The following is a 14,437-nucleotide window of genomic DNA, read 5'->3' on the forward strand; positions in this document are numbered from 1 at the left end:
GAGAGGTTCTTGGGGTGTTGGGAAGGAGACCTGGAGAGTAGCAAGGCAGGGCAGAATGCTCTTGTAGTGGTCCTGGTAGGAGTTATAGGGCTTGGAGGCCAGGGGAGGCACCACATTACACCTTTTTCCCAATTCTCAGTGTCCAAGCCAGTGCCCGCCGTGTCCAGTGCTCATTTCCTTGGGGCTCCAGGTTGGAGATAAAGCTTTGTGTTCTGAAGTCCTGATCATCCCCTTGGTCTCTCGTACCCCGTCTTGAGGGCTACTCTCACCTTACGCCATCTTTCCTAGTAATTACCTGCTAAGGGCCCTTATTCCAGGACAAGTGAAGGCATCCACCCCCCTGGGGAGGGGAAGCAGTCCTTTATTCTGAGACCATAAGTAAAGATGTAGACCTTTCTTTTTGGGGTGGGGGAAGTGTTTCTTTATCTCAGAACAGTGTTAAGATGGAACTGGGTGTGTGAGGGTCCCAGCTTATTCCCCTTTTGTTGCCTTCCCTCACTCTCCCAAGTAGTGTGCCCCCTCCACAATAGTGCATTAGCCCAATCTTAGGAGTACGTATTGAAGCCGCAGAAGAAGTCACAAGAGACGACTTTTTGGTGCACCTCCACCACCCCGCAGGGTCTTGGAACACTGTGCGAGATGGGGGAGGTACTGGTTTTTTATTTTTTGTAGAGGTGGTCCCTGTCCTCCAGGAGCTTACAATCTAGCTGGGGAGACACAACTAATGCACACTTATACAATCAGTACAATTAGCGATTACCACGATATTGACCACAACTGCGTGAGACCAGGGAAAGCAAGATCAGTGAGGGGCTGGGGGCTCGGAGAAGGTGTTTTAGTAAAGATGGCATTCATTTACTGGTTGAATAGGTCCAAATTGAGTGACACATTTCTTTGGGGTAGGCTTAAGAGGCAGTGAAGGGGGGGAAAGGGTACTGAGGGAGCAAAGACAGCAAGGCTGGAATGCACGTGTTGTAGGCAAGGGACAGTGAGAGGGCCTCACTCTGTTTCTTAACCCTCCTCCCTCACTCTTGCCCTCCAGTCCCGCCACACAGGCACGCGGTTGGTGCCTTGTCTGCTGCATCAAGATTCAGGGCTTCGGCTGGTGATGCTGGAATGTCCATTCTGCTGGCTGGTGCAGTTGTCTGGATCTCTGTGGTGGGGCCTGCTGGCACGGCCATGGCTGCGGGGCTGGGATGGCACTGTCCCAACTTGGTCCAGATTAGAATGCATTGCCTGTGCCCAGATCTCGGGGGTATGCTCCCCACACCCCCCCTCTTCCCTCTACCCCGCCCAGCAGTCGGAGGGGTGCAAAGGGGTTTGGAAGGGATCTGGTATTGTCATCATTGTCGGTGCTGCTTCTCCGGGGGCCTACCGGCCCCTCACTGACCTTGGCAAATGCTCCTCTGGCGAGAGAGCACAGGGGACCCCCCATTCCTGTGCGGCACTGGCTCCCATGCTGGCTGAGAAGCACAGGAGCACCTGGTGACACGGCCGCCCAGGGCTGGGGGCTGGGGCCTCAGTTGGGGGCTCGCTGCCGGCGCTCTCCCAACACCTGCCGCCCGGTCCTCGACACCGTGTATGCCAGCTTCTGCAGGGAGTACCTGAACACCTACAGCAAGAGACCCAGGACCAACCCTTAGAGGCAGGCACCAGCAGCTAGCCTGCAGCGCTGCCGTGCCCGCCCCCGCCCCACCCCCTACCCCGCCCGCCTGTCGGACTTAGAGAGGCAGGCGCGGGCGCAGCTTGTCCACGAGTCAGGGCAGCTGGAGCTTTTCCAACTGTGCTGAAGGCTGCATGGCAGCAAGCTGATTGGACCCACAACTTAGGTATACCTCACTTCTCGCAATGGGCTGTGTCCCTGGAGGATTTCGAAAAGCGAATCCTACCCAGTAAATGCAGCATTCCAGGAACACCTTAAAGGAAATATGCGATTCCTTTGGCAAAGGATTCCTTTAGCAGGGAATTCTTCCTGCAAGGGGTGCTTTTAGGGTAAATGATTTTATAGGCAAAGTGCTTTCTTTTGATTTTTTTTTTATTTTTACAAAGCACTTTGCCTCTATTTGATTTGTTTTTTTAAATAAAGCAAGTTGCCCTTTTTTGGAAGTGCTTTTTTTCTTCCATTTTTCCTGCAAAGAACCGTTTCTAATTGTTTGCTTCAGAGCGCTTTTATCCGATTTTTTTCTGTTAGTTCCTTTGTCTGATTTTTTCTGCAATGCGCTTTTTATCTAAATGCATTTTTTCTTCCAAGTGCTTTTGCCTGATTTCTTTTTCCTGCAATGCGCATTTTCTCGAATTCATTTTTTCCCCCGCGAATTACTTTTTTCTAATTCGTTGTGGGTTTTTAGGAAGTGCTTTTTTTTTCCCTGAGACGTGCCTTTTTCTAACTTATTTTTGGTTCCACCTTCGCAAGCGCTATATTTTTTAAAAAATTTCCCTGCAATGCGCAATTTTTTAAGGCGGAAAATTTTTGCTATACGATCATAAAGTCTCTTCGCAAAACAGAAGTGCCCCGCCTCCCTCCTGGGGTCGAGTTTGGATGTAGCGGGTTTTTCTTACCGCGTTGGTCGCTAAGAGCCTCGGCGATCGTCAGCGGCTGGCGCCCGCCGCGCCCCAACTCTTTGTTCCCGGTCGGGCGCGGGCGCACTGGGAAGGGTCTGCGCGAGGAGGAGGGCGCAGGGAACGCACAGGGGCACGCGGTGCCAGCCGCGGCACTCGGGCAAGCAGGGACCGCGGCAATAAGGGTAGGATGGGTCCGGGAGGCGGCAATTAAGACGTGGGCCTGCCGGTTAGGGGGCGCGCATCGGGACCCCTCTCCCGCCCAGAACCTGGGCACACTTACCTGCAGCAGCACACGGAATATGTACCAGCCGATGATGAGCAGCTCAGCCGAGGCTGCCGCTACTGCCGCCATGGTTCCGAGAGCGGTGGGTTGAGAGCGAGCGCGGTTCGCCGAGGTCCGCCGATCTCTCGGAGTCCGCTGTTGGGCGCACTGCCGCAGCCGCGGTGGCCGCGCCTTAAGTATCCGCCTGCCATCCAAGTGCGCATGCGCGGGTTTTTTTGGGGGGGGGGGGTCCATGAGGAGGGGTGGCCGGGGGCGCTCCTCATTCGCCAGGAGAGGAAAAAATAATCCATCTGCTCTTTCCACACCGACCCCCGCCTCCTGAGTTCCATCTTAGCCCCTTTCCAGAAGATTCCGCTATGCCCGCTTTTAAATTTTAGTGTAAAATGGAGGGGAACTACAACTCTTGAGTAGTAGAGCAAAAGGCTGGAGTAGGGGATGCACGCCTTTTGGCACGGAACTCCTCGGAGCTGTGGCCTGCAAATTTGAGCCCAGTGTCCGGTGGCGCGCCAGGACCCACCTTGGGCACGGGTGGAAAACCTAACTTAGGTATCATCTACTCTGCAGGGGGAAAAAAAAGATGCCCCTTCCCCTTCCCGGAGCCTCGGCTTCATAGGCCCCTGATCAGTGTACTCTTATTCTGATATTTGATATGCCTGTAAGCCCATGTCCTCTGCTTCACTAGAGTCCCTGAGCACGGAACTTTTCCCTGATTTCTTTGCATCCCCCTTCTTACGGTTACTACAACAGTGATGATTGAAAGGAACTGAACCAGGGCACTGAACTCTAGGCGCAAAAGTGGTAGTCACCAAAAGTGGTAGTCCCCGGAATCTACCCTGTGGGAAGGATGTGGGAGGGATTGGCGCCTTTGTGTGCGGGCAAGGGATGAGATGAGCTCTCCCAGAAGTGGTCGGAAAATGCTCCGGGATCATTTCTGCTGGACAGATCTTCTCAACCTCTCTCTTCTGCTCCCCTCCCCCCCCTGTCCTCGCCCCAGGCCCTGATAGGTCTTAACACAGCCAGTGAGGCTCTTTGTACCCGTTGCGCTGGGCGGCTGGAGCTAGGAATGGGGTTTTGCTGCCGCCACCAGAGGGTTGTGGCTGCTGCAGGTCCATTTCCAGGCACAGCGGGAAGACCGCGGTCTGCAAGTTCAGCTCCGCGCACTGGTGGCCCGCCACTGGAGAGCGCCTCTCCAGCAAGCTGCCTAGCCTAGCTCAGGGGCCAACTGGCATTTGCCCCTGTGTGAATAGAAAGTTAATTTCGATTAAAAGCTCACAGAGGTCAGGTTCTATACAGCGCCAGCAGCAGATGGAAAGTGTAAGTGATCCAAATGAGGTCAGTTTGGACAACTAAATAGTGTGGTGATTTTTTTTTTTCTATGTTGACTTTCAAAGAAGTTGGCTGGTTTTGGCAAAATGATGCCAGGCTGCCATCTTAAAACAAGATATTTGGTAGTGCTGCCGCTGCAGCTTCACAGAGAATTCAAAAATCCAGTCTCTGTGAACTCCAGCAGTGTGGTGCTTTAACTCTCCCCTGAGCACCTGCTGTTGCAGACACTAGATCCAGAACTGAACCCTGTTCTTATCTCGTGGGGGCACAGCACGGAGCCCGTGGCCATCCAGTGGTAACCACAGGGCGGTATTGTGAGGTCTGGGCCCCTTGAGGACGGGCTGCAGCCCCAGGAGGCGATACATGATCTCTGCTGGGCAGGGCCCAGGCAAAGCCAGTCCACTGTGCCGGACCTGCCCGAAGAGCCCTCTGGCCCAACTCCCCAGCAAGCCCAGGGGAGATACCCCAGGAGCTTCCTGAAACGGTGATGTGGAGAGTAGACTTCATGGGTGGGCAGGGAGGAAAGGGCATTCACATTTACTGTTGTTAACCATGATCCATTTTCCCAAATAAGTATACATTCTGTTCCTGTTTTTTTTTTTTTTTTTCTGTGTGTGTGTGTGTGTGTCTGTCTGTCTGTTTTTTGTCTGTCTGTCTGTTATGTTGACTTTTCTCTTCAGGATCCCTGCTGCCTTGGTGATCCCGGGCTGACAGCCAGAGAGCACAGCGGCTCAGCTCCTGGAGAGTGAGGGTTGAAGAAAGCGGAGGGCAGCTGCCTGCGCCCGCTGGCTCCCATTAGGTCGGTTCCTGCAGCGGTGCCCGGTGGCCTTGGTGAAGGCCCTGCCCAGCAGAGATCATGTATTGCCTCCAGTGGCTGCTGCCCGTCCTCCTCATCCCCAAGCCCCTCAACCCCGCCCTGTGGTTCAGCCACTCCATGTTCATGGGCTTCTACCTGCTCAGCTTCCTCCTGGAGCGGAAGCCTTGCACAATCTGTGCCTTGGTTTTCCTGGCAGCACTGTTTCTCATCTGCTATAGCTGCTGGGGAAACTGTTTCCTGTACCACTGCTCTGATTCCCCGCTTCCGGAATCGGCGCACGACCCCGGCGTTGTGGGCACCTAACAGCCTGCCCAGTTAGCTTTCCAAGGAAGCAGAAGATGGGAGGGGAGGCATTGACATAGGTCATAAAGCATTGGAGTTTCAAATCCCGCAGCCCCGCGGGTGCCACATTCCTGACGGCGCCTTTCTTGGCCTGTGATGTTTTATCCTTATAATGTGAATAATGGCACTGACCGGTGCTTTTATTGTAGAGTCCTGTAGTCGTGGGTGGTCTTGTGATTGTGTGTGTTCTGTCCCCATCTCGATTCCCCCCCACCCTAAGGCTGGCAGGATGGTCACCCCCCTCGCCTCATTCCTGCGAGGAGTCTGCACCCATCCTGGTCAACCGTCCCAGCATGACCTGGGCAGATAAAATGCCAGTCTCGTCACCTCTGTGACCCCTCCTTATCAGGGTCTCTTCCCTTCCCAGAATGTTACCCCCTTCAGTCCCTCTCCTGGTTTCCCTTTAGTTCTCTTCTACTCCTTTCCTTTTTGGGGGAGCACCTGTGCTAGACAGGGCTCATTTTTGCACTTATCTCGAATTTAAAAGAGATTGCTGACGCCCGAGAGCCTCGCTTTTTCATCCTCCTTTCCCCAGTCGGCAGCCCAGACAAATACGTGTCTTGACTGTTTGTTGTCCACAAATTTCCAGTATTTTCTCCACGTCGTTTTTAAGAAAGAAGTAACATACTTGTTGCTCTTTCACCTGGGTGTCTGGGTTCATGCTTACCAGCCCAGGCTCACTTTCTTTGCCCTTCCTCCTGCCTTTCTCAACCGTCCTGAGGAGGGGGGGGGGGGCTCCCTCTGTCTCCTGTGCATGCTCTGCAGGATTGAGGTGTGGTGTGTCCACGTAGATGTAGCAGTCCCCAGCCGAGTGAATGGGAGAGTACTTGTGTGTTTCATAACAGCCATGATCCCCTTGATAGGTGTTTGGGTATTTTTTGGTGTGCCGTGAGTGTGTGTGTGTGTGTGTGTGTGTGTGTGTGTATACAGATACATGTGTATATTCCTTTTAAAGAAGCTTTATTGAACGTGTTCTGATTTTGAGGTTTAGCAATAGCTAGCTATAGTAGGTGGCGCTACAGTTTTTATTTAGCATGGGGATTGCAGGGTGACCAGCACACTGGACTCCAAGGTGGTTCAGACAAGACAGAGAGGAGCAGTGGCCATCGTCCTCGTGCCAGGAGCTCCTTCAGTCCTGCGCATATAGACAGTACGTTACGAAGAATACACAGGAAGACTTTGTGACTGTCACTTGCTTTTTTGCTTTTTCTGCGCTTCAGTAACAAGTGTTGGCAAACGAGACTTTCTCCTGGCCCCTGCCCACTGGGGACCGGCATGGTTGTCCGTCCAGTCTAAATCATCCATCTTTCTCTTGCCTGAGTGGGAAAGGCGGTGGGCCAGGCAGAGGACAGAACTGGAGGCAGTCCATCTAGGGAATGGGACTGTGAGGCCACACTTGTGGAACATTTGGACTGCTATTCTGGAGCTTTTATTTTTGGTGTGTTCGTTGCACAGCTGTTTGAAATGTTTAATAAAGCTTTATAAACTTTACTTTGTGGTTTTATATGGCTGCAGTCCATTTGGGTTGTGGTGTTGGATTTCTACATTGGTGGGGGGCAGGGGATAGCATGGAGGGGCTGAGTCCTTGGCGCCAGAGTACCTTAGCCCGAAAATTTGATCTGCTCTCTGGAGAGCAGATGGTGGGGTTGGGGGAGGGGGAGCAGGGGGCAGGCCAGGCGGTGAACAGGAGGGAGTCTGAAAGTTTTTAGAGATGAGACATTTGTGTTTCTCAGCTCCCATGGCCTCTCGCCTGAAACTGTTTCCCTCCATAGGAGATTTGAGTAACCGATCCCTTGACAAACAACTTAGGACAGCTGGAGCTCTAATCGTCAAGGATTTTTTTGGTGCTGCTTTTGAAGTAAAAATAAAGTGAAACCCCTTATGGCATTTCAAGTGGAAAAATAAATAAGGATGGCTTCCAACCAAGGGGCTTAAGGTGGTGGCTGGAAGTGCGAGAGTGTGGCAGGTACTGTGGCAGTGACCTTTGAGACAAAGCAAGTAGCTTGTCAAGGATCTATGCTGGGTGTCCACCTCTCAATCTCTTTTCCTTCTAGAAAACCTCACTGAGCACTGCTGTCCAAAGCACAGTGCTGTTGTAAGGGTTTATAGAGGTAACCGTTGCGAAAGGGCTTTGGTGATTTCATAGGTCACATGTCTTATCTAGATTTTTAATTTATTGCCATAAAGGTTTGTATTTTCTCCTGCCCCTTTTAAATTTCCCCATTGTCAGTTTGTCCCTTTTTTCATTCCTAGCATTGCTTGTCCATGCTTTCTTTTTTCTGACCAAAACTTGCCAAAGATTTATTTATCTTAAAGATATTTTCAAAGACTTGAACTTGTATTGATTATATATGCTGAATATTTTCTGTCTGGTCCTCTTGTGCTTTTACCTCTGAATTCTTCTTTTCTGGATATATTTCATGGTTCAACAAAGTCTTGACAAGCTGCAGAGTCCTACACATGGAGAGGAAGATATATTCAGCAAAAACTGAGCCCTTGTATGAGGCTTGCCGGGGATTTCGGGGCAAGACCCAGGCCTGACCCTCCAGGAGCGCATGATTCTAGCCTAGTGGGGAAGACTTAAGAAAATAGACAATTGCAAATTCCAAAAACAAAACAAGCAAACAAATAAGGCTTTTGTGGCCCCACTCTCCTGTGGAGGCACCTGGATGATAAATGAAGCCAAGATAATTGTTTATTTTGCTCTTCCTCAGAAAGCAGCTTTCTGTTGTAGGTCAAGCCCGCTTAAGAGTTACAAACAGGCCTCCCTCTGAAAGATTTGTGGCCCTTTCCCGCAGGGAGCCTGCAGCCCACTCCCCCACAAGGTGACTGCCAAATCAGCATTCTGTCTGTGAGGCAGGGCTGCTTTCCACCTTGGCAAGGCAGTACCGGCAAGCACCCTGCCTTCTCTTTCTGAAACACCTTTCAGGAAAATGAAAAGTAGATACCTCTTTGGGAAAAGAACAGGGGCACTGGGCCTTCGAAAATAATGCTGTGCGATCCCTCTGGTTACTGTGGCTTCCAGTGTGAAATGGTTGCTCACAGGATACCTGGTAACCACAAGACCCCTTGAGGCTTCTGTCAGAACTGCTCTGTGCCCTGCTCTGGACCTCACCTTCCTTATAGATAAAATGTGGTATTTGGAGCAAACAGTTCCTAACCCTAAATACTGGGAATCCTTCATAGGGTTCTTAAAGTGCTCCTGGATGCACTTGAGGAAGGTGACTGAGCTCTGGAAAGGTGGCAGTGCCCTTGCAGGACAGCCTGCATCTGCTTTATGATTCAGTGTACCCTGTGAACCTAGATATGCCTCTGTCAGGAAGCCTTCCTGAACTTCATCCCTCTGCCTGAAGATCACTTGCCTAGAGCTCTTTGCTCAACCCTCTGTTGAGTGGCAGTGCTAGTGCTTCTGCTCATCAGATGTCCGCTAAGCAGTGACTTGGTTTCTCCCGCCCCTCAGGGGAACCTACACTGTTATTCATTCAGTCAGGGGGTAGGAGTGGGCCTGAGGGCCACACAGAGTAGACAGTGCCTGCCATTAAGGAGTCATCCAGGCTAATGGGAAAGGGTAGGATATTGGGTAAATAATCCCACCAATACATATAAAACTATGAATGGCGGCAGGTGCTATAACAGGAGTCCAAAGGGGGATCTGATGCAAGCCAGGGAGGATTGATGTTCAGGCTGAGACCTGAGGACAAATAAATGTTTGGGCAGTGAACTAATAAATGAGATGTTATTTCTCAGCATCTCATCAAGCATCTCTGTTCTTGAAGATAAAGAAATGGGGCTGAAAGTCAAATGAAGGGCCACCAGTAGCTGGCTGCCCTAGAATCAAAGCCCCAGAAAGCTTTTGGGGATAGAAATCAGGCTATTCAAAGCTTCAAGAACTGTACTGGAAGATACTGAGGGGCCTAAGGCTGACATGCTAGTGGCAGGCCCCCAAACAGTGCTGAGGAACTCTTCGATTTCCAGCTGACTTGGAAGCATCACAAACAGGGATCTGGTGGGAATAGGGGATGACCCAATCCGAACAGCATTTTTAAGGTGAGATTCTTTCAGCAAGGAACAGGACAGCTAACATTTGAGTAGTGAAGGCTATAGTGCTGTTGAGAAGGCCATTGTCCTGTCTGGCTCCTGAGAAACAGGGAAAAGTGGATCTAAGTAGTGATGGTGGTTGGAGAGATGAAGGGAGGAGAAAGTAAGCTGGGGAGGGAGGAGGATGGAGAAAGGTGATGGAAAGTTGCCTCCCATGGAACAGCTTCAGGAAAGGAGGCCAGAGAAAGGTTATTACCAGTGTCTAGTCCCCTGCATCCAGTGCAAAGCTCACCCCTCACCCTCTACCCACCCCATAATGGGTGAGAGGGTCACCACTCTGAAAAGAGGGAAGAGCAAGGAAGTACTCTTCCCAACAAGTACTGTAAGGTGATCCTGACTCAGAGGGGTTTATCCAGCCTCTGCCCAGTACTTTGCCTCACCACTGTCTTCCCAAAAGCCAGAAGAAGGGTAAGTTTGGTCTGCCAAACTTCAGAGAAAGAAGTCAGTATCTTGAGAAAAACTTTAATGATAGAGTGGGCTTGGGGAAGGGATAAACCTGGCCCACCAATGGCTGAAGACTTCATATGGAAGCCATTGGTCTCCCTTTAACGTATTGGGACTCAAACAGTGGGTGGGAGTAGACTTGGGGAACAGTTTAGGACCAACAGACCTTGAGAGGTGAGCTTCAGGGAGCCCTGGGCCCTATGCCCCCACCTTTGTGACCACACCTCCTAGAGCCTGTTTCCTCACCTGGACATCTTAACATCCACTGTAGCCTGGCTCAAGATGCAGTCTTCACAAATGTTATTCCCTTTCTTCTGTGGCCGTCCACCTATAACCCTTATTGGGCTCAAGCCTCTTAGGGATGTGATCTGATCATCCAACTCTCCTGCTCATTTGTTCATGCTAAAGCATTTGTCAGGCCCTGTGCCAAGCTTTGAGAAGCTGATGCAGAACAAGACCATGCTGTCCTTGAGCTCAGCTCAGCAGGAAGGAGGCACCCTAGCAGCCCAATAGGCAGATCTTTGGAGTGCCAGATCTGGCCTCTCACCTCTTTTCCTGGGCAGCTGTGGGGAGTCTACACTTGGCCAGCTCAGCACTTCTGCCAAAGCTAAACCCTCAGCCAATTCCCTGCCCCACACTGGTGGTTGCAGCCCTCTAAGGAGGCCCGACCCCCACCCACTTCCATTTCCCATGTGACTTTGTTCTCTTCTGCTCACTCTTCCAAAGGCCTCTGTTCCCTGTATATATGCCAGGGAGGGGACTGCACCAGACTGGAAGTCTTTAACATTTCCAGAGCCATCAGTGAACTTCACCCTTGTTATTTCACTACCCTTGTTATTTCTTAGAGATATAGGGTGAAAGTGTGTTACAATAAGCAAGTGTTTCATGAAAGGATTTTTTTTGCTTTAAAGACTAAACTTCAAATCTATTGGGTGCAGGATCTGAGAGTCAGGGCACACTTGGGAAGATCCCTGAGGGAAGAAGGCAAACAAAGCCCATCAGTGACTCCCTGTTGCCTGTGCTCCCAACTCAGGTTGGCCATCAAAACCCTGTACAACCCTTGAGGGTGGGCACTTGGGTCTTCATCTCTTGACCAGGCATCGCCTGACCAGACCTGGCCGGGAACCTGCTGATTAGCTGGCCAGGGGAGTGGATGGAAGGATGGCTCTAATCTGGGACTTTCTAAGGATTTAGGTGGCCCAGTCCTTCCTACAAGTAAGAAAATTCAGTTTGTGTCCCAGTGTCTCCTTAGCTACTCTGAAGTGACAATATTTTCCAGCCTCCAGATGAATAGTTCATGCACAGAAATCACGGAGACTACTATTTCTCAGATATGTGAGAATAGCCTTGTAAAAGGCTCTACAGCCTGGCATGCTCCTGCCAACAGGTGGCTATGAGTCACCTGTTTTCTCTGGGCCTCAATTTCCCCATGTGCACAATGAGGCAGTTGGACTAGGTAATCTCGAGTTCCTTTCCAGTTCTAGCATCGCCTTCAGATGCCCTGGTACCTAAGCAGTCATTGGACAGATGGTGACTCCAGGGTTTGGGTCAAGTCCACATCTTGGAACATGGATGAATCTTGGTGATGGCTGCAGCCTCCAGAAGATGAGCTTGGCAGAACTGGCTGGGAGATTTTTCTGCCACTGGCAACATGTCCTGGCAGAGTTGATGCAGGTAGGTTGATGCAGATGAGGGGCAGGGTTGGGCTCTCCCTTCTCTTGTGATCCCTGTATCATGCTTATTTGCAGGATCAGAAGCCTCCAGAACTGGTGGGTGCTGGCTAGATTCAGCCATTCATATTGGCAAAGCGGGTAAACCGTCTTTTCACACACTGTCCTGGGAGGGCTTCCAGAAAGGTTTTCTTCCATTCCTTGAAGTCCTCTCTCTATTTCATTGTTTGTGCCTGGAATCATACCTTCTCATAGCCTTCCAATTCCCCATCCAGGTGGCATGTTCTGTGAGAAGATTGTGCCTCTGATGCCATAACCAGTCAGGAATGATTTAGCTCAGAGTCAGAGCCATGAGAGTAATTCTTGTCCAAAATTGGGGCTCTGACTATTGAAAGAAAAATATTAATCCATTTCCAGTGTCACCTCAGAACACACACCCAAGTTCAAAACCTATTTTAAAAAGTCAAAAAGGAGATATGAGCCCATTAAAAGCCAGGGAAGAAATGAATTGGATAATTAATGAGTGAATGGAGAACCCCACTAGGGTAAAAAGCAACAAAATGACATCAAGCAGGCAAAGACCAGCCAGTCTGACTACATCAAAACTAAGTATTTCCAAAGTCAAACCATACCACAAACAGAACCAAAAAGCAATGGATAAACTATTTGCAGATCCATATGTGTAAAAGGACACAAGCAAACCTTAATAGTAAAAATGCAACCAAGAAGTGTATACCTAAATCGACCTTACAGAAGAGGAAATAGAACTGATTCAAATTTTTTTTGAGAAAATAATCCACTAATAACCAAAGATCAACAATAAAAAACAATAAGGAGTGATGCCTGGATGGCTCAGATGGTTAAACTTTCAACTCATGGTATCGGCTCAAGTCATGATCTCAGGGTTGTGGGACTGAGCCCTGCATCAGGCTCCATAAGCATGGAGCCTGCTTAAGATTCTCTCTCTCCCTCTCCCTTTGCTCCTCTCTTGGAAAAAAAAAAAAAGGAAATATGAGTTTTCACCAACAAATTAAGGGGGAAAGTTTAAGGATACCCAATGCTGATGAGGATACAGTTGGCCAGGCACTATTATTCAGTGCTAAGGGGACTGTGAATTGGTGTAAACTTTTTGAAAAGTAGTATGAGAGTCAAAGAGAAGGAGCAAGATGAAAGTTTCAAGAAAGGGCAAGTGGCCTATATATTTACACATTTATTGTCTACTTTGTGTCAGGCATGGTGCTAGGTATTAAAATATGAAAATAAATGAGATATAGCATATCTTGGGCATATAGTCAAAGAGGTAAGATACACAGATACTAAAATGATATGTACTAAGTAAGAAGGCCAGAGATGTGCTTGGGACATGAGCAAAGCATGGAGCAGCTAGGATGGGTGGTGCAAATGTGAGGCTTTATGGGAGTATCTGGGGGGTTCTTAGAAGAGATGCCCAAATGAGCAAGAGTCAGACAGAAGTCAGCATCATGAATGAGCTCGTAGATAGTTCAGGGTTGCCAGAGCATGAAGTAAGAAGTAGGGGATGGAGAAGCTGGGACCAGATCACACAGTGCCATGTCTGTCCAGTTGAAGAGCTGGGTCATCTTCCTCTTGACAAGAGGGGGCCTTTGAAACACTTTGAGCAGCCAGGTCCCATGGTAAGATTTATGTTTTAGGGTGACTACTCTGGTTGCTTGGAGACATTTGGAGGGGCAAAGACTAATGAGATGATTGCGTTGGTCCAAGTAGAAAGGGCAAGGCCTGAATTAGGGCAGGGGCCAAGAGGATGGAGAGAAGGTAAAGTTAGAAAAACCTAAAAAAAAAAAAAAAAAAAAACCTGCTGGCTGAATAATGGCTGGGTTAAAGAAAGTCAAGGGTGCCTTCCCTGTTTCTGTCTTGGGTGACTGGGTGGATGAAAGAATACCCAAGAGAAAGGACAGACTTAGGGGCTGGAGGAAGATTGTTGAGCTCAATTTAGGACAGGTTGAATGAAAGGTGGGCGTCCAGGTGGAGGTGGCCCACAAGGAGCTAGGGAGAGGGTTTGGATCCAGCGGGAAATTTGAACAAAAGATTTGGTTTATAACTGATTGCGATTGTAGCTGTGGGCTTTGATGGAGAACTAGGGATGAGCTTGAAGGAGAAGGTGCAGAATTCCCAGAGCAGGGCCAGATACTGAGCTGTGATGGGCATTTTAAGAATGGATGCAGGAGAGGACCTGCCAAGGAGACTGAGGAAGAAGGGCTAGAGGAGAAGACCAGAAAAGTGGGCATCCCAGAAACCCAGGGAGGTGAGATTTTCCATGGGTCAGTGTGGCTACTGGTAGGCCCGATGCACAAAGGTCAGGGGAGAGGAGGGCATCTCCCACACCTGGTTTTGGGGTCCTTTGCCACAGCAACTCTGGGGGAGGGATGACCTGGAGTCTGGCCGAGAAAGCAAGAGAGGAAAGGGAGAGCTGGGGGGGACAGCAGGACCCAGGAAGCTACTGTGTCTTACCCGCTGACATTTGGAGGGCAGAGGGCTATGGCAGCCAAGTTTGAGGAGCAGGGACGGGTCACGCAAGGGGCCCCGGGAATGGTGAGATTAAGTGTGGAGGTGAAGGGATTTAGCCTTGTTGGTGGAAAGAGGCAAAATTAAATCATGTACATCTTACGAGGTAACCTGATCTCCATGTTCTTCTGGAGGCTTTTTCTCTGCCCTCTGGGCACCGACTACAGCTCTAATTAGCAGTAGTTTCATCCTGCCTCGTGTCTGGGGCCATGTCTTCCTCGTTTCTTGTACCTTTTGGCACCTAGCAACAGACAGTGAGCTAGGTAGAGGCAGAATAATTATCTTCTGCTTGAAATCAAATGCCTGAAATGGAGGTTCAGAATTCTGTTTCATCACAAAGGTTTTATGACAATT

The 14,437-nt window shown here is 49.9% G+C and overlaps 2 protein-coding genes across 4 annotated transcripts; one reads left to right on the forward strand and one right to left on the reverse strand.

Moving 5' to 3' along the window:
• Window positions 1-590: 590 nt before the first annotated feature.
• Window positions 591-3,023, reverse strand: NNAT (neuronatin). Of its 3 annotated transcripts, none has more exons than XM_026009711.2 (3): window positions 2,843-3,013; window positions 1,836-1,916; window positions 591-1,612 (listed from the first exon to the last, which is right to left on the reverse strand). In XM_026009711.2, the coding sequence occupies exons 1-3, from the start codon at window positions 2,912-2,914 to the stop codon at window positions 1,520-1,522; spliced, it is 246 nt and encodes an 81-aa protein (XP_025865496.1). In that variant the 5' UTR covers window positions 2,915-3,013; the 3' UTR covers window positions 591-1,519. The 3 variants fall into 3 exon arrangements, with proteins under 3 accessions (XP_025865496.1, XP_025865497.1, XP_025865498.1); XM_026009713.2 differs by having other exon boundaries at window positions 903-1,612; window positions 1,841-1,916; window positions 2,843-3,012; XM_026009712.2 differs by lacking the exon at window positions 1,836-1,916 and having other exon boundaries at window positions 2,843-3,023.
• A 1,855-nt stretch (window positions 3,024-4,878) lies between these two features.
• On the forward strand, window positions 4,879-6,821 carry BLCAP (BLCAP apoptosis inducing factor). The gene has a single exon (XM_026009714.2). It carries the CDS (start codon window positions 5,028-5,030, stop codon window positions 5,289-5,291), a length of 264 nt encoding a protein of 87 aa, XP_025865499.1. The 5' UTR covers window positions 4,879-5,027; the 3' UTR covers window positions 5,292-6,821.
• Window positions 6,822-14,437: the final 7,616 nt, after the last annotated feature.

The sequence above is a fragment of the Vulpes vulpes genome, chromosome 14 (genome assembly GCF_048418805.1).
Source record: "Vulpes vulpes isolate BD-2025 chromosome 14, VulVul3, whole genome shotgun sequence".
Taxonomy (NCBI): domain Eukaryota; kingdom Metazoa; phylum Chordata; class Mammalia; order Carnivora; family Canidae; genus Vulpes; species Vulpes vulpes.